This window comes from Eubalaena glacialis, chromosome 6 (genome assembly GCF_028564815.1).
Source record: "Eubalaena glacialis isolate mEubGla1 chromosome 6, mEubGla1.1.hap2.+ XY, whole genome shotgun sequence".
Taxonomy (NCBI): Eukaryota; Metazoa; Chordata; class Mammalia; order Artiodactyla; family Balaenidae; genus Eubalaena; species Eubalaena glacialis.
In genome coordinates this window covers 1859711-1879570 of record NC_083721.1, presented here as the reverse complement: position 1 = coordinate 1879570, position 19860 = coordinate 1859711, and the positions used below count along the sequence as shown (strand labels likewise).

At 62.6% G+C, this 19860-nt stretch overlaps 1 protein-coding gene across 1 annotated transcript; it reads right to left on the bottom strand.

Moving 5' to 3' along the window:
* Positions 1-5685: 5685 nt before the first annotated feature.
* Positions 5686-16220, bottom strand: CFAP410 (cilia and flagella associated protein 410). The gene is made up of 7 exons (XM_061192825.1): positions 16037-16220; positions 14569-14587; positions 13160-13206; positions 10306-10535; positions 9162-9333; positions 8233-8323; positions 5686-6160 (listed from the first exon to the last, which is right to left on the bottom strand). The coding sequence occupies exons 1-7, from the start codon at positions 16111-16113 to the stop codon at positions 6029-6031; spliced, it is 768 nt and encodes a 255-aa protein (XP_061048808.1). The 5' UTR covers positions 16114-16220; the 3' UTR covers positions 5686-6028.
* Between the last annotated feature and the right edge of the window lie 3640 nt (positions 16221-19860).

Here is a 19860-nt window from a genome sequence, read left to right as displayed (position 1 = left end):
CCCGGTCTCAGGGACACGGGCCCTCTGGGGCCGCACCCTCATCCCAGGACCAGCAGCCCCTGCCCATGTGATGAGCTGAGCCCCCCATCCTGCGGGGTGACCTGAGCCCCCCAACCCCGTCCTGAGGGGTGACAGGCCTGGCCTCCCCCCGTCTTGGGAGGACTTCTGAGCCTGGTTCTTAGGCCCCAAGTCTGACCTGGACCGTTCCCCCCGACTCAGTCTGGGGTCTCAGAAGCAGAGCCAAGCATCCCGGGGCAGGTGGCTGAGGGCAGGCGGCCCTCGCTCCGCAGTGTGGCGCCGGCACCAGGGTCCTCGGGAGGACGAGCTGGATGTCGACCTCGTGGTCTGTGCTTGGCAGGTCCCCGTCACCCCTGCGCAGGCTGCCATCCACGTGTGTTCCCACTGCAGTCACCTGGGCCCTTCGCCCAGGGCTGCTCTGCCTGCACTCCTGCCCTTGGCACCCTTAGAGGTCAGGATGAGGTTCTGGGACCCAGGGCGTTTTGTGGGGAGGCCCACAGGCCAAGTTGGGGGTCCCCGGGTGGGAGGGGGTCTCCCTGTCGGGCCCAGGCTGGGGCGCACCGTCTCAGGCTGCCTTCGTGTCCCCACAGACCCTGGCAGGGAGCCTTGGTGGCTCCTGGGCGCCGCAGGCCTGGCTGGGCTGACCTGTGCTGGGGGCCCACGCCAGCCTCACTGTGTTGCCGAGAGCCTGGGGGCTCCTGGGTGGCCATTTCTGGAGCTGGAGACCTTCCGGTCTGCTTTGCCAGCCCTGGGGCATGCCAAGGGGGGACAGTCCCCCAGCGGTCTGAGCCTCTGTCTCAAAAGACCAGGGGCAAGTTTCCAGGGCCCAGAAACCTGAGTATGTGTGCATGTGTGTAAGTGTGTGTGCATATGTGAGCGTGCCTGTGCGTGTGTGCACGTGTGCACACCTATGTGCCTACATGTATGTGCGCACACATGCCTATACATACGAGCGGGAGGCTGGAGCTCAGGGGTGGCGACTCCCTTGGGGGCGACCCTGGCTGGTGGCAGCCGTGTCCCCTCTGTCCTCACCACACGCCCGCCCCAGCCAGGATGCCACGCTGGCCCAGGCACTGCCCAGTGCCGGCCTCGCCCTCGCCTGGCTCCACTTGACCCCTGCAGTGCTGGGGCCAGCCCCTCCCAGGGTGCCCAATGCCCAGCCTGGGGGAGGGGGGAGGAGCGCTGGAAGGCTACTTTTCCAGGGTTTTCGGGTTGGTTTGGCTTAAATGTGCAGTGTCGTCGGATGCTGGTATAACGAGCACTTGGCGGTCGCCTCAGCAGCCGTGAAGGACCTGGCCCCGTGCTGGCCTCCGAGGCGTGGACGCGCCCTCCAGGCCTGCTGCCTGCCTTCCGAGCACTCAGCGCTCCCCAGGGCGTCCTGCGCGGGGCACACAGGAGGCTGCCTGCCAGGCTGGAAGGACGGCCGCGGTGCCACCGGCCGCCTGTCCAGCAACTGGGAGGCCCAGGCAGAGGCTGCGGCAGCTGCAGAAGGGCCGAGGTGTCCGGGCCCAGTTCCTGCCCTGCTCCTCCCTCCCTGTCGCCCCCCTTCCTCCTCTCAGCCAGCCCCTGGGCTCCCCAAGCAAAAGGGGGCTCCCTGTTCGGCTGGGTTTGGTCTCACCTGGACCTCGGCCCTTCTGAGCTGCCTGTTGGTAGAATTCCAGTGGCAGCAGGAGGGTGTCTTCTGCTCCTAGTTGCTGAGCTCAGGGAGGGAAGGCCCTCGGCCTCCTTAGCCCTGATCCGGGGATGCCTGGAGGGGGGTGAGGTGGGGCACCGAGGTCACCGGATTAGGGCAGGCCCGCCAGGACACTCCCTTCTGTTAACTCAGAGTCACCTGATTAGGGGCCTTAACTACATCTGTGCAACCCCTTCACCTTGGCCATATACGGCCGTATATCCGTCACGTTCACAGACTGGCCCCCCATTTGGGGGTGAGGATCTGGTAGGGTGTACACGCCAGGGGTCTGGGACCTGGGGCCACCTCAGAATCCTGCCCCCCCGCCACAGACAACAAGACTGGGCCTCAACTGCAGGAAAGCATGTGTGCAGCAGTTTCTCAGAACAGGATGGGGGTGGGGTGTGAGGCCAAGGGCACGTTTCAGGGGACACGGCTGGGGAAGGAAAGTGCTGCAGGCCCAGGAACGGGGTGAGCCAGGGACCGGGCATCACCGTCGGGCTCCCTGAGGCCGGGACAGGGCCCTGGGAGGGGCCGGGTGGGGTCTGCTGCGCACTGGGGTGCTGGGCAGGCGTCCACGTGGTCTGGAGAGCAGGGGTGATGACCCACCTGGCTTGGGAAGCAGCCGGATCCCCACGATTCCTGCAACCCCCCCTCAGCCCCACTGGTCTAGGGCCACCCGGCTGAGCAGGGTGGGGAGGGCCTGAACCCTGAGCCCCTCTCAACCCTAACAGCACCCCCGAGGCCCAGGACGGTCCTGGAGGGCAGCTCCCCCGAAGCCATGGCCCCCTCCCTGAGCCTGGTGCCCACCGGGGAGGCTGCCCGGGCAGGCTCTGGGACGCAGGTGACCACAAACGCATAGTTTTTCTGTCTCAGCGTTCTTGCATTCTGTCTCACTACATGAAGACTATAATTTCAGGCCCTGGCAAACACTGCTATTCCTGTGAGCTTTCCAGGGAACACAGCCCATGAGTCAGTCTTGCGGGGGTGATGGAACTTTGAGAGCATCCACCAAAGTAGACACTTGTGCAGCAGGTTCAACTAGAGCCCTTCTCTGTAATCGTGCCGGCGGCGGGGCTCGGCAGGGCTGGAGAGCATTGAAGACTACCCCAGAGGCTCCTGCGCAGGTGCGCTCACGACAGGACTGTGGGAGGGGCCTCCCCTGAGGGCCTAAATGCAGGGGGGTGGGGGGAGGCCCTCAGACACTGTCCCAGACCCTGGACAGTCCGGCCAGGGGACATCAAGGCCACGTGTAGTGTGTTTGTCTCAGTCTGATGGTCGAGTCGGGCTGCTCACCTGTCAGGGATGCTCACCTGTCGGGGTGCTCACCTGTTGAGGTGCTCACCTGTCGGCAGTCCCACCCATTGGGCACGTGGGGACGGTACGGTGACGCCGTACTGGCTACTTGTTGACGTCCTGAGGAAGGGTTTACGCAGATGCTACACCCCTGGCCTGGCTAAGGTTCATAGGTTTGTCTCTTCCAACCCTGCCCTGCCCACCAGTGTCTGCAGAGGGGGCAGGGCATGTGTCGGGCTCCTCAGGTGAGCTGTGGCCACCCACCTCCCTCACGTGATGCTGTGATGGGCAGCTTTGCCCTTTACGTATAAATAGCAAAAAGTGACAGCCCTGCAAGAGCAGAAAGACGCCGACTTCCCAGGGACCAGGGCCCGTGTTGAACAGGGATGAAGACACTCAGGTTGGCTACAGCAGGGCACAGACCAAGCTCGGGGTCCCGCGTGCCCACGTCGCCCTGGCTGGCTGAGCGGCCGCGGGAGCACAGGGCAGGCACAACTCATACTGGCGGCACTGCTGGCCTCACTCGGCCAGGCCACCGTTCGCATCCACTCCTAGCTGGGCCAGCGCTCTTCCTCGGCCCGAGAAGATCCGGTGATCGCCACGGTGGCATCCCGCTCGGCATCCCCAGGTGCTCCCACGCCCTGGCGGGGCCCCTCAGAACCGCAGGCTCCCCGGGAAGACACCAGAGCCCGTGTCCATTCACAGCGCCCTGGAGAACCGCTGTCCTCAGGGGATGCTGGCAGCCAGGACCCCTTGTTTCTGGTCTAATTTCCCAAATGGTTTGACGGGGGCCCCGTGAGCATCCCACAGCCCCTCTGGGGACAGAGGCCCCACAAACGCTTCCCGGAGGATGACCATCAGAGGGAAGCCCCAGTGTCCCCCTGCAAACAGGGCAGCCCTGGGCTCGGGGACAAGGTGGGTACGTGGCCCCTGGACGGCTCCTTTCCACTCCCGCTCCTCCTGAAAGTCGCCCCCAGTGAGCACGATCAGAGGGCACCCCCGGCTGAGTCTTCCCCAGAACTCAGAGCTCACCTCCTGACCCGCTGGGGGGTGGGGGGAGGGGGCTGAGGGAGGAGGGTCTGCAGCTCAGCAGAGTGGGGGGGTGCTCGGGGTCCCCACCCACCTGGCGGCCGGGAGACGGGGTGTCGCCTCCACGTGGGAGGCTCTGGCGGCGGGGGGACACCGGCCACCTCCTGGCTCTGGCTGCACTGCAGCCTGGCCCAGCGCCCCACGTCAGGTCAGGACCCAGATCTCGGCCTGTCCTGCCACGAGTGTTGGACGCTGCGTGCAGCACAGGGGCTGCTGGCCCAGGTGACCCAGTGGTGGGGTCCGAGATGCAGAGTGACCGCCCTCGTTCCTGGGCAGCAGCTCCGTGGGGAGCACACAGTGCGTCTGGCCCACCTCTGACTGCACTGGCCAGCGTTTCAGACGAGCGATGTGTCCTCTTGGGTCTCAGCCCTCTCCTCCTTAAACGGGGGCCAACAGGACACACACACAGGCTGTAGTGCCAGCACCTGCTTTGCTCCGAAACCCCACCTTCAGGGCTACCTGGGGTGAAGTTCACAGCTGGGACTGTGACGTGCCCACAAAGACCGGAGGCCTGGGATCCAGGCCAGGGGTGGATGCGCGGGGAACTGAAGAGTCAAGGCGCTGAGGCGGGCAGCTCACCCCGACCGGGGTCCGAGTTGAGGGTCCCCGACTGAGGCGTACCAGATCGTGGGGCAGGGAAGTGGGTGTGAGCCGCGCCTGGTGGGTGAGGAGAGGGAGGGTGTTAACGAAACATAAGCACGCCCAGCTCGTTCTAACCAGGACGGGGCTTTATTGAGAGCATCCAACGTCCCGTAAACACGAGAGAAGGCACGTGCACAGGCCGCGGCCACCCGTCCTAGACGGCCCCGCGTGGCGAGTCCTCGCTTCCCGCGGCCAGACCTCACCCCCTGCCCTGAGAACTACAGGGGGGCCCCGAGGTGAACCACCGCCTTCCCCGGGGCCTCCCACGAGGCCAGCGCGAGGCGGTTGCACCACGAGTGCAGCTTCACCTTCCCGGAGCCGGTGGTCTTGCGGGCTGGTTTCTTGCACACGTTGTGGTCAGTCTCCCTTGGGTCTGTGCAGCCCTCATGCAACCCGACACACCCTCGGCTCCCACAGGGACGTGGATGTTCCTGCCCCGACAGGACACCAGTCCCGGTCATTTCAAGCCCAGCAAGAAAGGACCTCCCCTAACGGCTCGGAGGGCACCCTCCTCCCCTTGCACTGGGGGCACCAGGAAGGACCCCAGGGCTGTGGAGTCACCGCCCGCATCCTGGTCACCGCAGCAAGGCCTGCGACTCTTCCCAAAGGAGGAGAACATAAGACGCGGTTTCCAGAAGGCTGTCCCTTCCCACGCAGCTGCGTCAGGTCCCCAGACAGAAGCGGCAGGCCTGCTGTCCAGGTCTTCTCACTCGGGCAGCACAGACCGTCTGTGTCGTGCGGGGCTCTCAAGAAGGGACACCAGTGCCCTGCAGACAAAACGTCCCTGGAGGCGGCAGGCAGCCCATCCCTAAGGCTGCCACCGTTCTGGAAGTCTCCTGTGGTCAACAGAAATCCACCCCATGACAGAGTCAGACAACTGGCTGAGAAAACATGCGCGCGCGACTGCCCTCGCCTTTAACAAGAATGTCAAGGCCGTGCCTGTCCTTCAGGAAACATCTGCTTCCAGATGAGACTTCGGAAAAATATTTATTAGGGAGGACGGCTGCAAAGCCCACCTTCAGGAAGAGGCAAGTCGAGGTGGCCCTGCCATACAGGAGGGCATCTGGCTACGGCCCCTCACAGCAGAGGGCACAGGGGCAGGTCTGCCCAGCCAGCCCCTCCTGCCCTGGCGTGGTGCCCATCCACAGCGAAAGCTCGGCTTTCCTGGGTGGGCGAGGCTTCCTGAGGACGCAGCCCTGTGCGCCGAGGCTCAGCCTGGGGTGGAGCAGAGGCCGCAGCTGTGCCCCCACCCCCCGCTCTCCCAGGTGCTCGGGAAGACGCCGGGCTTCAGCTCGGGGTCCCCGCTGACAGTCACTCCATGGCCTCCTGCAGCTCCTGCTTCTGCAGGGCCTGGAGCCGGCTGACCACGCGCTGGTGGACGGCCTCCAGCCCCTCGCTGTCTAGTTCCCGCAGCAGCAGGAGGATGGCGGTCAGGATGTTGTTCTGCGGGCACAGAGAGTCACTGGGTGAGCATCACGCCTGCGAGGCCGGGCCGCCCACACCACGACACATGCGCACATCGCGGGAGCACAGCCTGCAGGAGGGCGGCCTTGCAGGCAATAGATGGAGACTCCAGCGGACGGAAGCCCCAGTCGTGGCACGGGTGTGGCACTCACCGCCGGCAGGGACTTCCTACGAACTGACTTACCCCCTGTTCACAGCCCTGAGGCCCAGAGAGGCTGGGCGGCAATGCAGCAGGGGCCAGAAGCAGGCTCTCAGCAACACGCACTCAAATGCACACGTGCTTAGTGTGTGATGCACCCGTGTCCACATAGCTACACCTGGTGTCCATCTGCATTTGAGCAGGGAAACATTGCCATTTCTACTAGGAAAATTCTGGAAGGATTTTGCACAAGGCGGCTACTTGAGCCGATCCCTCTTGTGGGATGACCTGAGGCACAGCCGCAAGCGGGAGCATGCGGCCCGTGTGGACACGTGAGGACGTCGCTCAGAGGCTCACGCTTGGGGTGCTGAGCCCTGGCTCTGCAACGCCCTAAGACTCCTGCTCCCCTCAAATCTCACCAGCCCTCCCCCGTGTCCCCAGGTCTTCCTGGCCACCGGCACCTTGCACTCGGAGGCTTGCGATGCCCACAGGGACACCCAGCCTGGCCGGGACCCTCGGTGGCAGAGCCATGGCCCTGCTGTTCTCTGCTTTCAGAGCAGGCGTCCTGTTTGAGCAGGTTTGATGGTCTTTCGTTTGCATTTATGGCAGGCGCAGAGTTGAACCAGTGTCTTCACTCTCTGGTCCACTCTGCGCTGCAGAGGCCCTGGAGTGGGAGTGAGGGTGGTGGGAGCTTCAGGCCTTAGCCCACCTGCTGGGCAGACCTGCCACTGGGGACGGTACATACCTCGGGCTCCTCCCAAAACATGTGGGAAGTGTGTGCAGGGACCCTGAGCTGCCCCACGCGGCTACCTCGTTGAGAGTGTTGTCATGAGGGGACAGTGACCTGCCGGCGTGGGGCAGCGCGGGGGAGACTAGCCACAGGCCAAGTGACTGCTGCCAATATCGGCCTTCAGCCTGCGGTCACATCTGTCCACAGCCCTGGGGGCTGGCACTTCCAAGGACGGGGCCTCAGTCCATCCACTTCTGTACCTCCCGTGAGCTTTGCACGCATTTCAAGTGGTCACCACGTGAATGAGCGAGGCCCAGCCCGTGGCTTCGGGCAGCCCCGCTCGGACTGTGGTGCCCCCCTTCATGATGCCACAGGGAGGTCACAACACCTGACAGCTCTGGTCAGGCCGCACCAGGGGCTGGAGCAGGTGCTGGGCCTCCCCACAGACCCTGGTTCTGCTCAGACAGCTCCCCTTCCCACGTGAGCCGGTGGCGAGGCCCCCTCTGGGCTGAGCTGACTGGTGACCCATTCCCCTGCCAATGACCGGCTCAGGGAACTGACACCGAGCCTGCTGGGGGGCAGGGGGCACGTGGGGAAGATGTTGCACTGGTAAGAGGACACACGGCAAGAAACGGCCCCACCCTTCTGCCGGCCGCGAGCCTGGAGCAGGGCATCCCTGTGAGCGCGGGACGAGCCCAAGCACAAGCCAGAGTGACACAAGAGGACTTGGAGGGACTCGGGTCTTCGCCGATGTCACTCAACTGCCCACATGACCTACTTATCGTTCAGCCAACAAGCCGTGATCCTTACAGGGATGCCTGCGGAGCCATGGGGCCTGCCGCCTGGTCACTGCACAGGGACACCGCCGCCGCCCTGGCCAGGAGGGTCCCTGCTTCTAACCGCAGGCGGGAGGCCTCTCCCCAGGCAGCAACCTTCCCGCCCCCAGACCGCCCTCGGCACAGCCCCGGGTGCGGGGGGGCCCCCCGCTGCGCACTCAGGCACCCCTCCTCCATCTGCCACGTCCAACCAGCTTAGATGTAGACACAGACACTGGACCCAGACGGTCGGCTTCCCACCCTCTAGGGCCTGGCTTCGCACGTCCCTGTGGTGTCTCCAGCCCCCGGCCCCCAATCTCCACATTCTGGGGCCACTTCCGGCCAGAGCAGCCTCCGTCACACTCACCCTGTTCTTGCGACTGCTTGTGGCCGCCCTCTGCGAGAAGGAAGGAAACTGGTCCCGGGAAGGGCGCTTCAGGCCGAGCTGCCCCTGGATGCTGCCGGCAGGGGCGGGTGGGGGGGGAGGACAGCGTGCGTGAGGCCCGGGGGGCACGGAGCCCCACCCGCACGGTTCACACAACATCTGTGGGTCCAGCGCCTCGGGGCACAGCGAGGAAGAGGCTCCTAAAAGTGGACCCCACCCCGTCCGCAGGGAGAGCCCCACTGCAGGACTCTGCTTCTGGGGGGACAGGAGCAGTGGCCGGGGGGACGGGGCAGCTCTACTTCTCTGACCCCTGGGGTCACCTCCCTGCTCCTGGAGCTCCCCCCAGGGCCGGGGGGTGGGGCACGAGCACAGATGATGCACGAGCCCCGGACAAAGAGCAAAAGCCATGTGCCCTCCCTCTCCCGCCGCGGGGCAGCAAGGCGCGCAGGCCTCATCTGCAAGCGGGCGCCCGGCCTGGGGCCCTGCTGTGAACAGTGGTCTCCACCACGTTCCCCAAGTCCAGTTTCTGCCCACAAACGTCTGTGACAATCATTCAATTGAGGTGCCCTGTGGGTCAGGGAGGGCCCCCTCCCTCAGCCCACCTGCCCCGCCGTCCCCGGGGCTCCTGAGGCTGCACAGAGGCTCGGCCGGCCACAGCCATGGCCACGAGGCTTCCCTCCTGCGCAGGGGGCCCTGCACGCCCACTAGCCCACCGCCCCGAGTCCACCACTCCCTGCGGAGGGCTGGTCCCGCAGGCGCACGAGCTCCCTGCCCTGGGCCTTCTCTTGGCCACGTGGCTGACCCCAGGCTGGGGGCCCCTTGGCCACGTGGCTGACCCCAGGCTGCACGCCCCCTCCAGCCCCAGAGGCGCAGCCGCGCGCGGGAGGACCAGGCAGGCCCGCGGGCCACACCTGGTCTCCTCCTCGCCGAGGCTCAGCGGGTCCCGTGGCATCTCGGCGGCGGCATCCACGGCGCTCGGGGTGTAGGACAGCTCGGGCGGGCCACTCCCCGAGTCCTCTCTGCTGGGGGCCGTGACCTCCTCTCCCTCCACCAGCGCTCGGGACACCTCCTCCTCCGTCACAGCTTGGGGGGGAGGGGAGGGGGAGGGGCAAGACATCAGCAGCCTCACCGCGAGCCCCCCGAGCCGTGGCCCGGCCGGCCCCTCGGCGCTCAGCACGGTCTGCTTCGGAGATGAGGCAGCTGTCTGTCCACCCCGACGGCCAGCCCCCGGGAGCAGGGCTGGGCCCCCCACCATTGCATCCCGCCCTGGAGGTGCTGGAGACACGACAGATGGCCAGTGACTGCTTGTGAATCTGAATGTCAGCATTTGCCAAAAGCAGAGAGATACTCATAGAAAACCCTAAACTAAGACAGGTTTTTAAAAGGAACAGACTACACTGTATTTCTTCTATTTCACTCACACATGACAGTTTATCTGAAGTTTATTTATATTAAAATCATTCACCTAGGAGAAAATAATCGTGCACATAAGGGTCAGGAACCAGCACAGAGAACGCCAGGGGATTCACAGGAAAAAGGCATGGCCCTGGAAACGAGCTGGAACCCCAGAGGTGGGAGCAGGAAGGGCCCACACACATCGCCTCGTGGGTGATGGAGGAGACGCGGGTTGAAACTGCAGGAAGGCGCCCCCCATCCCCCCACCCCACCCTTCCAACAGCAAGGCAACCCGGGGTGGGGGGGGTCAAGGAGCGATGCAGTGCCCTCACCTGCTGGCATCACCACCTTGGGACCCTGTCGACCAGCAGCGATGCTGCCCGGCCACCCAGACCGTCACGTGCTCCCGGGGCAGGTGGGTGAGCATTTGGAGCAGAGGGTACTTAGCAGGATAAAAAGGAGAAGCAGCAACTCAGCGCTGCGATGGCGGGACAGAGAAACAACTGTGCGGGTTCAGCCGAGACCCTGCACTCCGCGAGGGGCCACGCCGGGTGGCAGACGGCACGACCTGGGGCACCCCGAGGAGGCCGGCCTCCCTGGCCCCTGCGAGAGGGTAGGGGTGGAGCCTGCTCGCGTGCGACCCGGCCCGCGGGCACCTACCCTGGTTGTCCAGCTTCTGCAGGTGAGGCAGGTTGCGCAGGACGGTCATGCGGTAGAGGTGAGGGCAGGCGCCGCAGCAGGGGTTCTCCGCCAGCCACAGCACGCGCAGGCACGGGAGGCCCTTCAGGTAGAAGAGCTCCGCCAGGCTGGGGATGCAGTTCTTGCGCAGGTAGAGCTCGCTCAGCTGCCGGCAGCGGCTCACGGGCTCCAGGGTGGAGATGCTGTTGACGCTGCAGGGAGACGGCCGTCAGTGCCCACCGGGGCACCCCCGCCCCACGGAGACAAGAGCACTGCTGGGCCAGTGCCCACCTGCCCTCGCCTTAGAAGTAGGTCAGACCCGGCATGGCTAGTCAAGTGCAAGGGAGGGCCCAGGCCCAGAAGAAAGCCCTGGGGGCGGGGGAAGCTCCTCCAGCTGAAGGTGGGAGCGGCAGACCCCGCTCTGTTGAGGCCGCGAGGAGTCAACCTTGGGGGTAGGAGGTCTCAGCCCCCTTATAGGACAGGAGACTGCAGCCTCCCTGGGACACACCAAGCCCAAAGCTGGCAGCAGCCGGGAAAACCCATGTGACTGAGAACCGAGCACTGAACTTCCAAACCCCAGGTTCACAAGAGAAACAGCTACGGGTTTAAATTATGAGTGAACCACAGACAGGAAATCACCCAGGCACCAGGCAGAGACCTATAGGTTTGAGCTGACAGAACGGGATCACCCCGTGCACACCCAGTCGGACCAGCTGGCTGAGCTCGAGGGGGGCAGCCGAGCATCCTCATGCCCTGAGCCCCAGGCCGCAGGGGACCCTGCCCGACGTGCCAGACCGGTCTAGACCACCCTTTGCTGGCCGCTGCATTTGTGCTGGGCAGGCTGTCCCAACTCCTGCCTTAGGGCCGCTGCTGCCACACCCGACACTCGCTTGTCAACGTGGTTGCTGGAGTGCTCGGCACCACCTCGCCCGGCAGCCGGGATGAGGCTGACGCCATCTCACCACCAGCAAACCCAGGCTTTGGGATCCTCACCATCAGGGAAGCTGCGCAGGCCATGGGGTGAAGCGAGAACTTCAACCTGCAGGGCCCAGAGTCCCCTCCTCGCCCACTGGGCTAAGGCTGCTGTTGCTGCAGACCGAATGTGTCCCCCAGATTCAGATGTTGAGATCCTGACCCCCAGTGCAGTGGTGTTAGGAGGTGGGGCCCCCATGAGCGAGGTCAGCGCCCTTATAAAAGGGACCCCACAGAGCTCTCCGCCCTTCTGCCAGGTGAGGACACAGGGCGAAGATGCCGTCTGTGAGCCAAGAGGCAGCCCCTCACTAGACCCTGATCTCGGGCTTGTGGCCTCAGAACTGCGAGGAATGAATGTCTGTAAAATCCCACTAGAGCGGCCAGAATGGACTAAGCCTTCCTGCCCACGGGCACTGAGACCAAAGCCAAACGACGTCATCTTCACAGGACGGCCAACCCGCATCCAAGCAGCAGTCCCCACCAGTTCAAGCGGCCAGACAGCCAGGCGACAGCCCTGGGCACTGTCCTCCCCCGGCTGCGGAGGTGAGAACCCCTGCTGCACGACGCGGGAGCCTTCGGCTCGGAGGCCCAGCAACTTGCCCCAAGTTCCTCAGACAGCGCTCGGCAGCGACGGGGTTAAGTCCGCAGCCGCTGCAAGTTTCCTGCTGTCTTTGGGTAATGAAAGTGTATACATTTGTTTGTCAGGTAAGGCCTTCTGGGGCGCGGGCTCAAATCGCAGCGTCACTGATCATCGTACCAGGTAAGTGACAGTGGACGGCTGGCGCCTGCACATGCTGGCGCTCCGAGCTCCCCGCTGCACCTGCTCTGCTCGCCTCCACCCCACCCCACCCCGGGGCCGCTGCTGCCTTCACCCCCGTCTGACGGGTCTTACAGCCAGGGAAGCCAAGGCACACAGGCCCGAGCTGGGCCCCGGGTGGGAGACCGGTCCTGGGCCCACTCCTTCATTCATTCCTTCATCCCGCAAGAAGGTGCCGGCCTGAGCCTGTCGGGTCCGGGCTGGGGGTGCGTGAGCAAAAGGTGGGCGGCGCAGCACCCACCAGGTGACCCCGGAAGGCGCAAAGGAGGCCGAGCAGAGGGCTAGGGAGGGACAAACAGGATGGCCGGCTGTGTGATGAGGAAGGTAAGTCACGGGATCTGCACGGGACCAAGGGCCTACGACCCCACGCGCAGGGCGAGTCCTGCGACCTTCTGAGCTGCCAAACAGGGAGTCTGCCTTCCTTACAGGGCTTAAATCTCCCTGAGGTTTCAGGTGTGGGGACCTGCAGAAAGCACCCACCCTGGCATCTGGGCATCTGGCAGGGTCAGCTCCCTCCCGGGCCCAGAGCGGACAGGACAGAGCTCAGGGCTGGAGGGCGTTCCTCCCTCCCCCTGACCCTGCAAACTCCCCAGGCGCCTGAAGCCCCAAAGGCAGTATTTGGTTCTTTCGAGGCTTCCTTTGTTAAACCGCTAATGACTCTGGAAGAGGTCAACTATTACCAAGGACAGATCGTGTGATGCAGGGAAGCTGGCAGAGCTCCAGGCAGTGACAGAACCAGGAGGGCGGAAAAGGCTGGCGCGCTGGGGCAGACGTGGTCACGCTGGGGCGGCTGCTCACCATTAGGAGGGCGGCGCCCACTGACCCCCCGGACGGGCAGGCGAGCTCAGGGGGAGGCCCGGGTGCCCTCCAGGAAGGGGGCGGAGCTGCCAGGCCCTCGTGCTGCCTGGGCCCGGCCTGCAGCAGCGGCCCTCCCAGACCTCAGTTGGGAATTTTCAGGTTATCTAAGGGCCTGCAGGAGGCATCTGAACATTCTCCTCCTCCTCCAGCCCCGGTGACTTAAGAGTGGGGCGGGCCGGCATTTAGTACCTGAGGGTGATCACTTCCAGGCTGGGCATTTCCCGGCATATGGAGATCTAGGAAGGAAAAGAATGTGATTTTGCAAAAGTCGCTGGGCACTGGCCCTGTGACGTCACCCCTCTCCAGCAGCCAAGAGAACCAAGATGGAGGCGCAGCCTACCCCACGCCGAGGGCCTAAGCAGAGGCGCCTCCCTCGCCCCAGGAGCACGCGGGCTCTGCATCCCGCTCCCCTCTGCAGCCCAGACGTCCCTCCACCTGATGGAGAAACGGGCACCCTCTCCACTACTTTAAACAGCATCATTACTACCAAATGCTGCCAGCCCTCGAGACGGAGCATTCGTAATTTTAGATGCCCTCGAAGGACATCGGTAAGGGGAGCTGAATGGACAGAGAACCTGTCTTCTTGCTGCCCTGACATCCAGGGAAAGGACAGAAGCCGCTTCTGGCCAACAGAGCTGTGCCAATAGGGAGACAGGCTTGAAACTGGATCTCAGAGCATCTTAACACTGACTCAGCGGAAGAGAGCAGCGGCGCTCAGGATGGTCCATGCAGGCTGCCTGACCTGTGAGGCTGATGAAGCGTGAAGCCCCAAATGTCTGTGTGCCTGCCAGACACCACGCACGGGGCCAGATGGGGTCCCTGACATCAACAAGCACAAGCCTGGTCCGAATGCTTCACATTCGCAGTGGATGTGTTTTCTGTTACAGTGGTGTTTTGCTTCGTTTGTTTTTGCTGCTGAATAGGCAGCACTTCAGCTACAGAATGAGGCGGAACCGGCTGGACAGCCTGACAGCACTTCCAACTTTGTTTCTCAGAAAAGGTATGGTTCAAGGTACAAAACAGAAGTCAATAAGAACCCGTTGACTAGCACCCACACTCTGTACGAGCTGGAGACATTTCATCCCAGAAACGGGCGGGCGGGGGCAGAAATCTATTCATGGACATACAGCTCAGCCCAGCGGCCCAGCTCCGTGCTCTGCCCCCACCCAGGCCCCAACTCTTCCTGCCATAGGAGTCGGGGTGAAGCTGGATCTGACCAAGGGGAGGAGCTGAAGTGAAGAAACTCCTCGGGGACGTGAAGTCCAGGAACCCATACAAAGAAACCACCAGCTGAGCGCACTGCTTCTGGAAGTCAACCAAGCCACCGGGGCTCTTCCCCGGGTGGGAGCAGGTCTGTGCCTTGGACCTGCCCGCTCCTCTGAGAGGCCTGCCTTTCACCTGCAGGAGAATGTGTGCGGGAACGTCACAGTGCACTTGGGTGCTACAGAACTTTTCTTTCATGAGTGGTCCCGCCTTACAAAAACTGCTCAAGGAACAAAGGACTGGTCGGCCGCCTGGATCAAATGGGAGCGGTCTGTCCATTTAACCAGCCTCTTGGGGACCAGGGATTGTCTGGAGATGATCAGCATGATACTTACATCAGTGAGGCGGCTGCCCCTGGGGAGAGAAAAAGACATATGCGCTTTTATTTTGTTAAAGTTGAATTTAAAACATTAAAAACAAAAGTTAATGACAAACGTCTACAAACTTTAAGAGTCTGTGATTTCAACGACAAAGTAAAAGACAGCTTTCCCAGATAACTGACAAAGGTGCCAAAAATCGTTTCCTGGTAGATTTTGGACAAAACTATTTGATACTGGCGGGCTCCTTCGCAGACTAAGGCACGGCAGAGGTTGCCCCATTTGAAGGACACAAAGATTTACTATTCTCAAGGCTGTTGCACTGAGGGATAATTCCCTCACTAATGTGCATAAACAAGGGAGTCTTTGTAAGGGCCAAGTTCAAAGGCTAAACATGCGACTTATGAAACACACTTCAGAAAGCCTGGAATAGGGCTGTTGTGCCTCCCTGCTTAGGGGAAGAATGACCGCCCCATGCAGAACAAAGGCACGCATTATTGAAAACAATGACAGGGATGCTGTGGCCAAAATACCAGAAGTGCAGCGCAAAGAGAAAGGCTTTTAATGAACAGGCAGAGCTCACTGCGGTCAATCTGCCCGACACCAGTGGGAGGACGGTCTACTTCTGGCTGAGCGCCACCTGAACTGTCCAGTGTACAGGGCGCGTGGAGCCGTGCTCTGAACCCCCAGTGAACGTGTGCGGACCTTTCCGGAGTTTCAGAAGTACTTCTGGTCCTTCCTCGGCTCAGCTAGGCCTGGCCGCCCTGCCTTTGAATCTGCACCTGTATCTCTTCCTGTCACCTCCCGGACAGTGAGTCCCCTGGGGGACAACCCCTCCCCGCACCCCCCAGGGCTCAGTTACAAAAATGTTTACTGAAGCATCACTTTAGAGTCTCAGTTTCCTTTCTTTCCCCTAGCAAGGGTGTCAATCACCTTGATCTCCCACCTTATCAGCAGGCCTGGCTCCCAGGGACTGCTGGCAATGTCAGAAATGAGACCTGTCCACAGAGGGAAACGTCTGCCCACTAAAGCTACCTAGAAGCCCAAGAGCCAGTCTTCAAGGTAATTCCAATTGTTTCCAGCAAGGAGGGCAGTTTTGGAGCTGTGTGTGAAATACCACTGCTCAGGAGGAGTGAAAATTCTGAAACGACCTTTCCCCAAAGGCCCCCTGAGCTTATGGCATCACCTCCCAGAGGCTGTGAGCCCCTGGGACCGGGCAGACCAGCCTGGACAGGGGCCAGGAAGGTGAGGCCAGAGGTGCCCCCCTCCACCCCGAACCCCTCTGCATCCTCCGCAGGCCCTTCTCGGTCCCGCCCCAGAGCAGAGGGGGCGGGCTGGGGTCCCCGCTCCAGGGCCGAGGTGCTGGGCAGGGGTCTCCATTCCTAGGCGGCTCTTCCCAGCCCTGTCCCAGGGAGAGGGTCCCGGGAAGGGGGTGCCGGGCAGCGGGGAGGACACGCGGGGACGGCCCCCGGCCTCTGGGCCTCACCAGCAGTTGAGCTTCCGCACGCTGTGCAGCTCTGAGGCCTTGGCCCGGGACAGGACCATCTTCCGCGTCAGCCTCATGACGGCGGGCCGCCCGGAGCCCTCACCCTGGCCCAGCTCTCAAACCGCCAGCTACCACGGCTGCCGTCCGCCAGGCCGCGGCGTTTCTCCAAGGGGCGGTGCCCGCGTCGTCAGGGGCGGGTGCTGAGAGCCCATTGGCCGGCAGCGAGGGGGCTGGCCGGCGCGAGCGCAGTGGGGCCGCCTGGGCTTCTGCTCCGCGCATTGGCTCCGTCTCGCCCGCTCCGCTCTGCCCCCGGCGCCGCGCGCCCGGTTTTGCGCATGCGCATTGTGGGGACGCCCGGCTCTGACGCAATTCTGGCGCGGCTCTGGCGCGATTCTGGCGCGACTCTGACGCGATTCTGAGGCGACAGGGTTGGAGACTGCAGCCAGCCGCGGGACCCCGGTTGGGTCCCGAATCCCAACCCCCGGCCCCCAGCCCCCTCCCCGATCCCCGAACCCTGGACACCAACCCCGGGCCCCAGTCCCCGCCCCGAGTCCCAAATTCCGAATCCCATCCCCGGGCCCCAGTCCCCGCCCCGAGTCCCAAATCCCGAACCCCATCCCCGGGCCCCAGTCCCCGCCCCGAGTCCCAAATCCCGAACCCCATCCCCGGGCCCCAGTCCCCGCCCCGAGTCCCAAATCCCGAACCCCATCCCCTGGCCCCAGCCCCCGCCCCCGCCCCGGGCCCCAGTCCCCGGCCCGAGTCCCGTGCATTAGAAGTGATGGTCTCCTAACTGCCCTGAATTAGAAAGATTTAAAGTGTTGAGAGGAGAACTCCAGGACAATCCCAGGGCTGCGTTGATCCTCTCCCTCTCAGCATTTAAGGAAAGGCGGCAGGTGCCAAAGGTACGGGCCAGCCCTAACAGAGACCTCGCAAGTACTTAAACATTTTAGAAATCAAAGGTTACTTGGGCTGCAAAGTACATTAAGACAGGTACCCGGGATCTCAGACCCGTTAGAATTGACAAGACCAAACTCAGCCTCCTCTGGGACCTCTTTCCCATTAGGCCCTGGTCCAGTCTTTGGCCTGCCCAGCCCGATCTCAGCAAAGATCCTGCGAAGTCACCCCCACCCTTGATCTCTGATCGCCCCCGTTATCTGATTAAGCGCCTCATGCCTCCCTCACAAGTGGTAGCTAATCTTCTTGGCCTGTAGTTTGCAAGATCCCCTGCCCTTGAAGTCTCTTAGTAACTTTCCATCCACTGGCCCCTCACTGCTCCTTGGCTGTAAATCCCCCTTTTCCTTATTGAACTTGGAGTTGAGCACAATCTCTCTCCTCTAATTACAATAATCTTGAATAAAGTCTTCCTTACTCTTCTAACAAGTGTCAGAATAATTTTTTCTTTCACAGGGGTCAAAGGTTGCTTTCCCAGGGTGTCACAGCCACACCCGAAGCCCAGGGCCCTGGAGAGTGGTGAAGGACCTGCCTGTACGAGGGACCCCTGGCAAGACCAGGGATTGCAATTCAGTGGGGAAGAGTGGAATTTTGCTATAGGATCTCCCATCCCATCCAAGCCCACCATTTTTACTGTAAAGACAATACAGAGAATTCTAAAAAAAGAAAAGCATCCCCACAGTAGTTTAACAACTGCTGCGTTTTCTGTATTTCATCCTGTGTGCTGTATTTTGCTGGGACACACCGTGTTGTGAGGGGTCTATCAGTCAATTCTTGCCCTGAGCCCCCTCATCCATGCCTGGGTTCTACCGTATGGTGGGTGGGCCCAGAAACAATCTTGAGTGAGTGGAACCGGGTGCGAGGGGCGTGGGGCGGAGGGCACAGCTAGCTGGAGCACAGGTGGCCCAGACCCCCATGCCACCTCCACCGTTGTCCCAGCGCCTGTGGCCACACGGGGGCTCCTCTGATCAGCTGGTGAAGGATGGCTGGCTCAGTGTGGGGCTGGAAACTAGGGAGCTGCAGGATGTCATCCTCCGGTGGCCCTGAAAGACTGGTGAAGGCTGATGCCTGCAACAGGCAGAGCTTCGAGCAGGGTGTCAGCCTGGGGTTTGGTTTGATCCCACTTGCAGGCTGGTAAGTCAGCCTGTTACTCCTTCGCGGGTGCCGGCAGGAGACTGCGGCTCCTGAGTCAGAGACAAAGGACGGTTTACTCCTCGCGGCACCGGCACGTTTGCGTCAGCGCCCTGACCCGAGTTCCACGGGAGCGACGCGAGGGGCTCAGTGGATGCTCACTGCCCACGCTGTGGGTTCATGCGGTACCAGGAGGGATCAGGGAGCTCTGGATCCACCGCTTTTCCAGTCACCAGTGAGCAATCCTCATCTTGGTCCAGGGGCGACATCTCTCATGTCTCACGGTTACCAGCTGTAGGAACAACCCAAGGAAACGGCCTTGCAGCCTGGGCACACCAGCGAGACCTGTAGGTGAGCAAGAGGTCCCGGGAGTGCTGGCCCCCCGCGTGGAGCGCCTGTTCCTCCGCTCTGGGGTGGGGAAGAGCACTGACTTTGGGTCACGCGTGGACTCACGGGCGGGCAGGAATGGCCTGACCCTCTGGGTGGTGGTGGGACCGAAAGGAAAGAGACGGGAGAATCGGGGACTGGGAGGTCTGGCAGAGACACTGGGGGTGGGCCGCGGTGCGGAGATCCTCATACCCAGCAGTGAGGCCACCGGGCACCCCCCCACGGACGAGGCGCTGGAAGGCCAGGGAGGGCAATGCCTCGGCCAGTTGATGGCCATCAGCCTTTGTCCTCAGCCAGCCCAGTGCTGGCTGGTGAGTCAGAGAGGGCAAGGCCATGGTGGCCCAGACGGAGGCCGCACACGGTACCATCTCTCGGAGAGACGGGACGGTGATGCACTCGGGCAGGATGGACACGTTCTGGGGCTGGCCTCGGCTTTCCCGCCCGCAGGGACTCAGGCAGCACCATGGTCTGAAGGCTCGATGTGGTTTGATCCACCAGCACAGGGTCCCGCAACATCTCGTCAGATCAGGGGACCCATATCAGGGGCACGAAGACCCTGCGTGATCTGGCCCCTGCCCCCTCCCCTCATCTCATGCCCCACTCCCCTGGGGCACTCCACCGGCCACCATGGCCTTCCTGGTGGTCCTCAAACACACGACTTGAGTTCACCTCGGGGCCTTTGCACCTACTCTTCCCTGGGTCCAAATGGCTTTCATTGGATTGTTCTGGTTCAATCCATCACACTTCCTTAGAAAGTGGATCACTTCCTCAATGCACCCTGCTGAGAAAGGCTGTCCCAGCTTGCCTGACACTGACCCTGTGACCTCCAGCTCCTGTCCCGCTGAACTCCTCAATGTTTTTCACGCCCTGAGGTGGTTTAGGTCATTCTTCCCCTGGACTGCGGGTCTGGGCTCCTCTTTTCCCCGGAGCCCCAGCCCCTAGACAGGGTCTGCCCGTGGTGAGGCTGGCTGACCAACATGCACGCAGGGTCTGCAGGTGCCTTCGGATGCCAGCTCTGGCAGGTCCCCGAGTCACCGCTCCCTCCCCACCCACTGGGGGTGAGAAGGTTTCCTTCCACACTGGGTCGTGAGGACTGCCAATGGACGTGGGAACTTAGCGTGGTGCTTGGCAAGCGGACGGGAGCTGGGGGGTGGGGGGACCAGCCGAGCAATTGAGCCTCTCTGCCCTCGTCCACCGACGGTGACGCCGGCCAGTGCAGAGAGCAGTCCGGACGGACAGACTCGGCTGCAAACCACAGAATGGACTTGTGGAAGAGAATTGAGTCCTGTGTTTATTCATTTTATTCTGTGTCCTGACTGTCCGGGCCATTTCCATCTCCGTTCTCATCCTTGTCG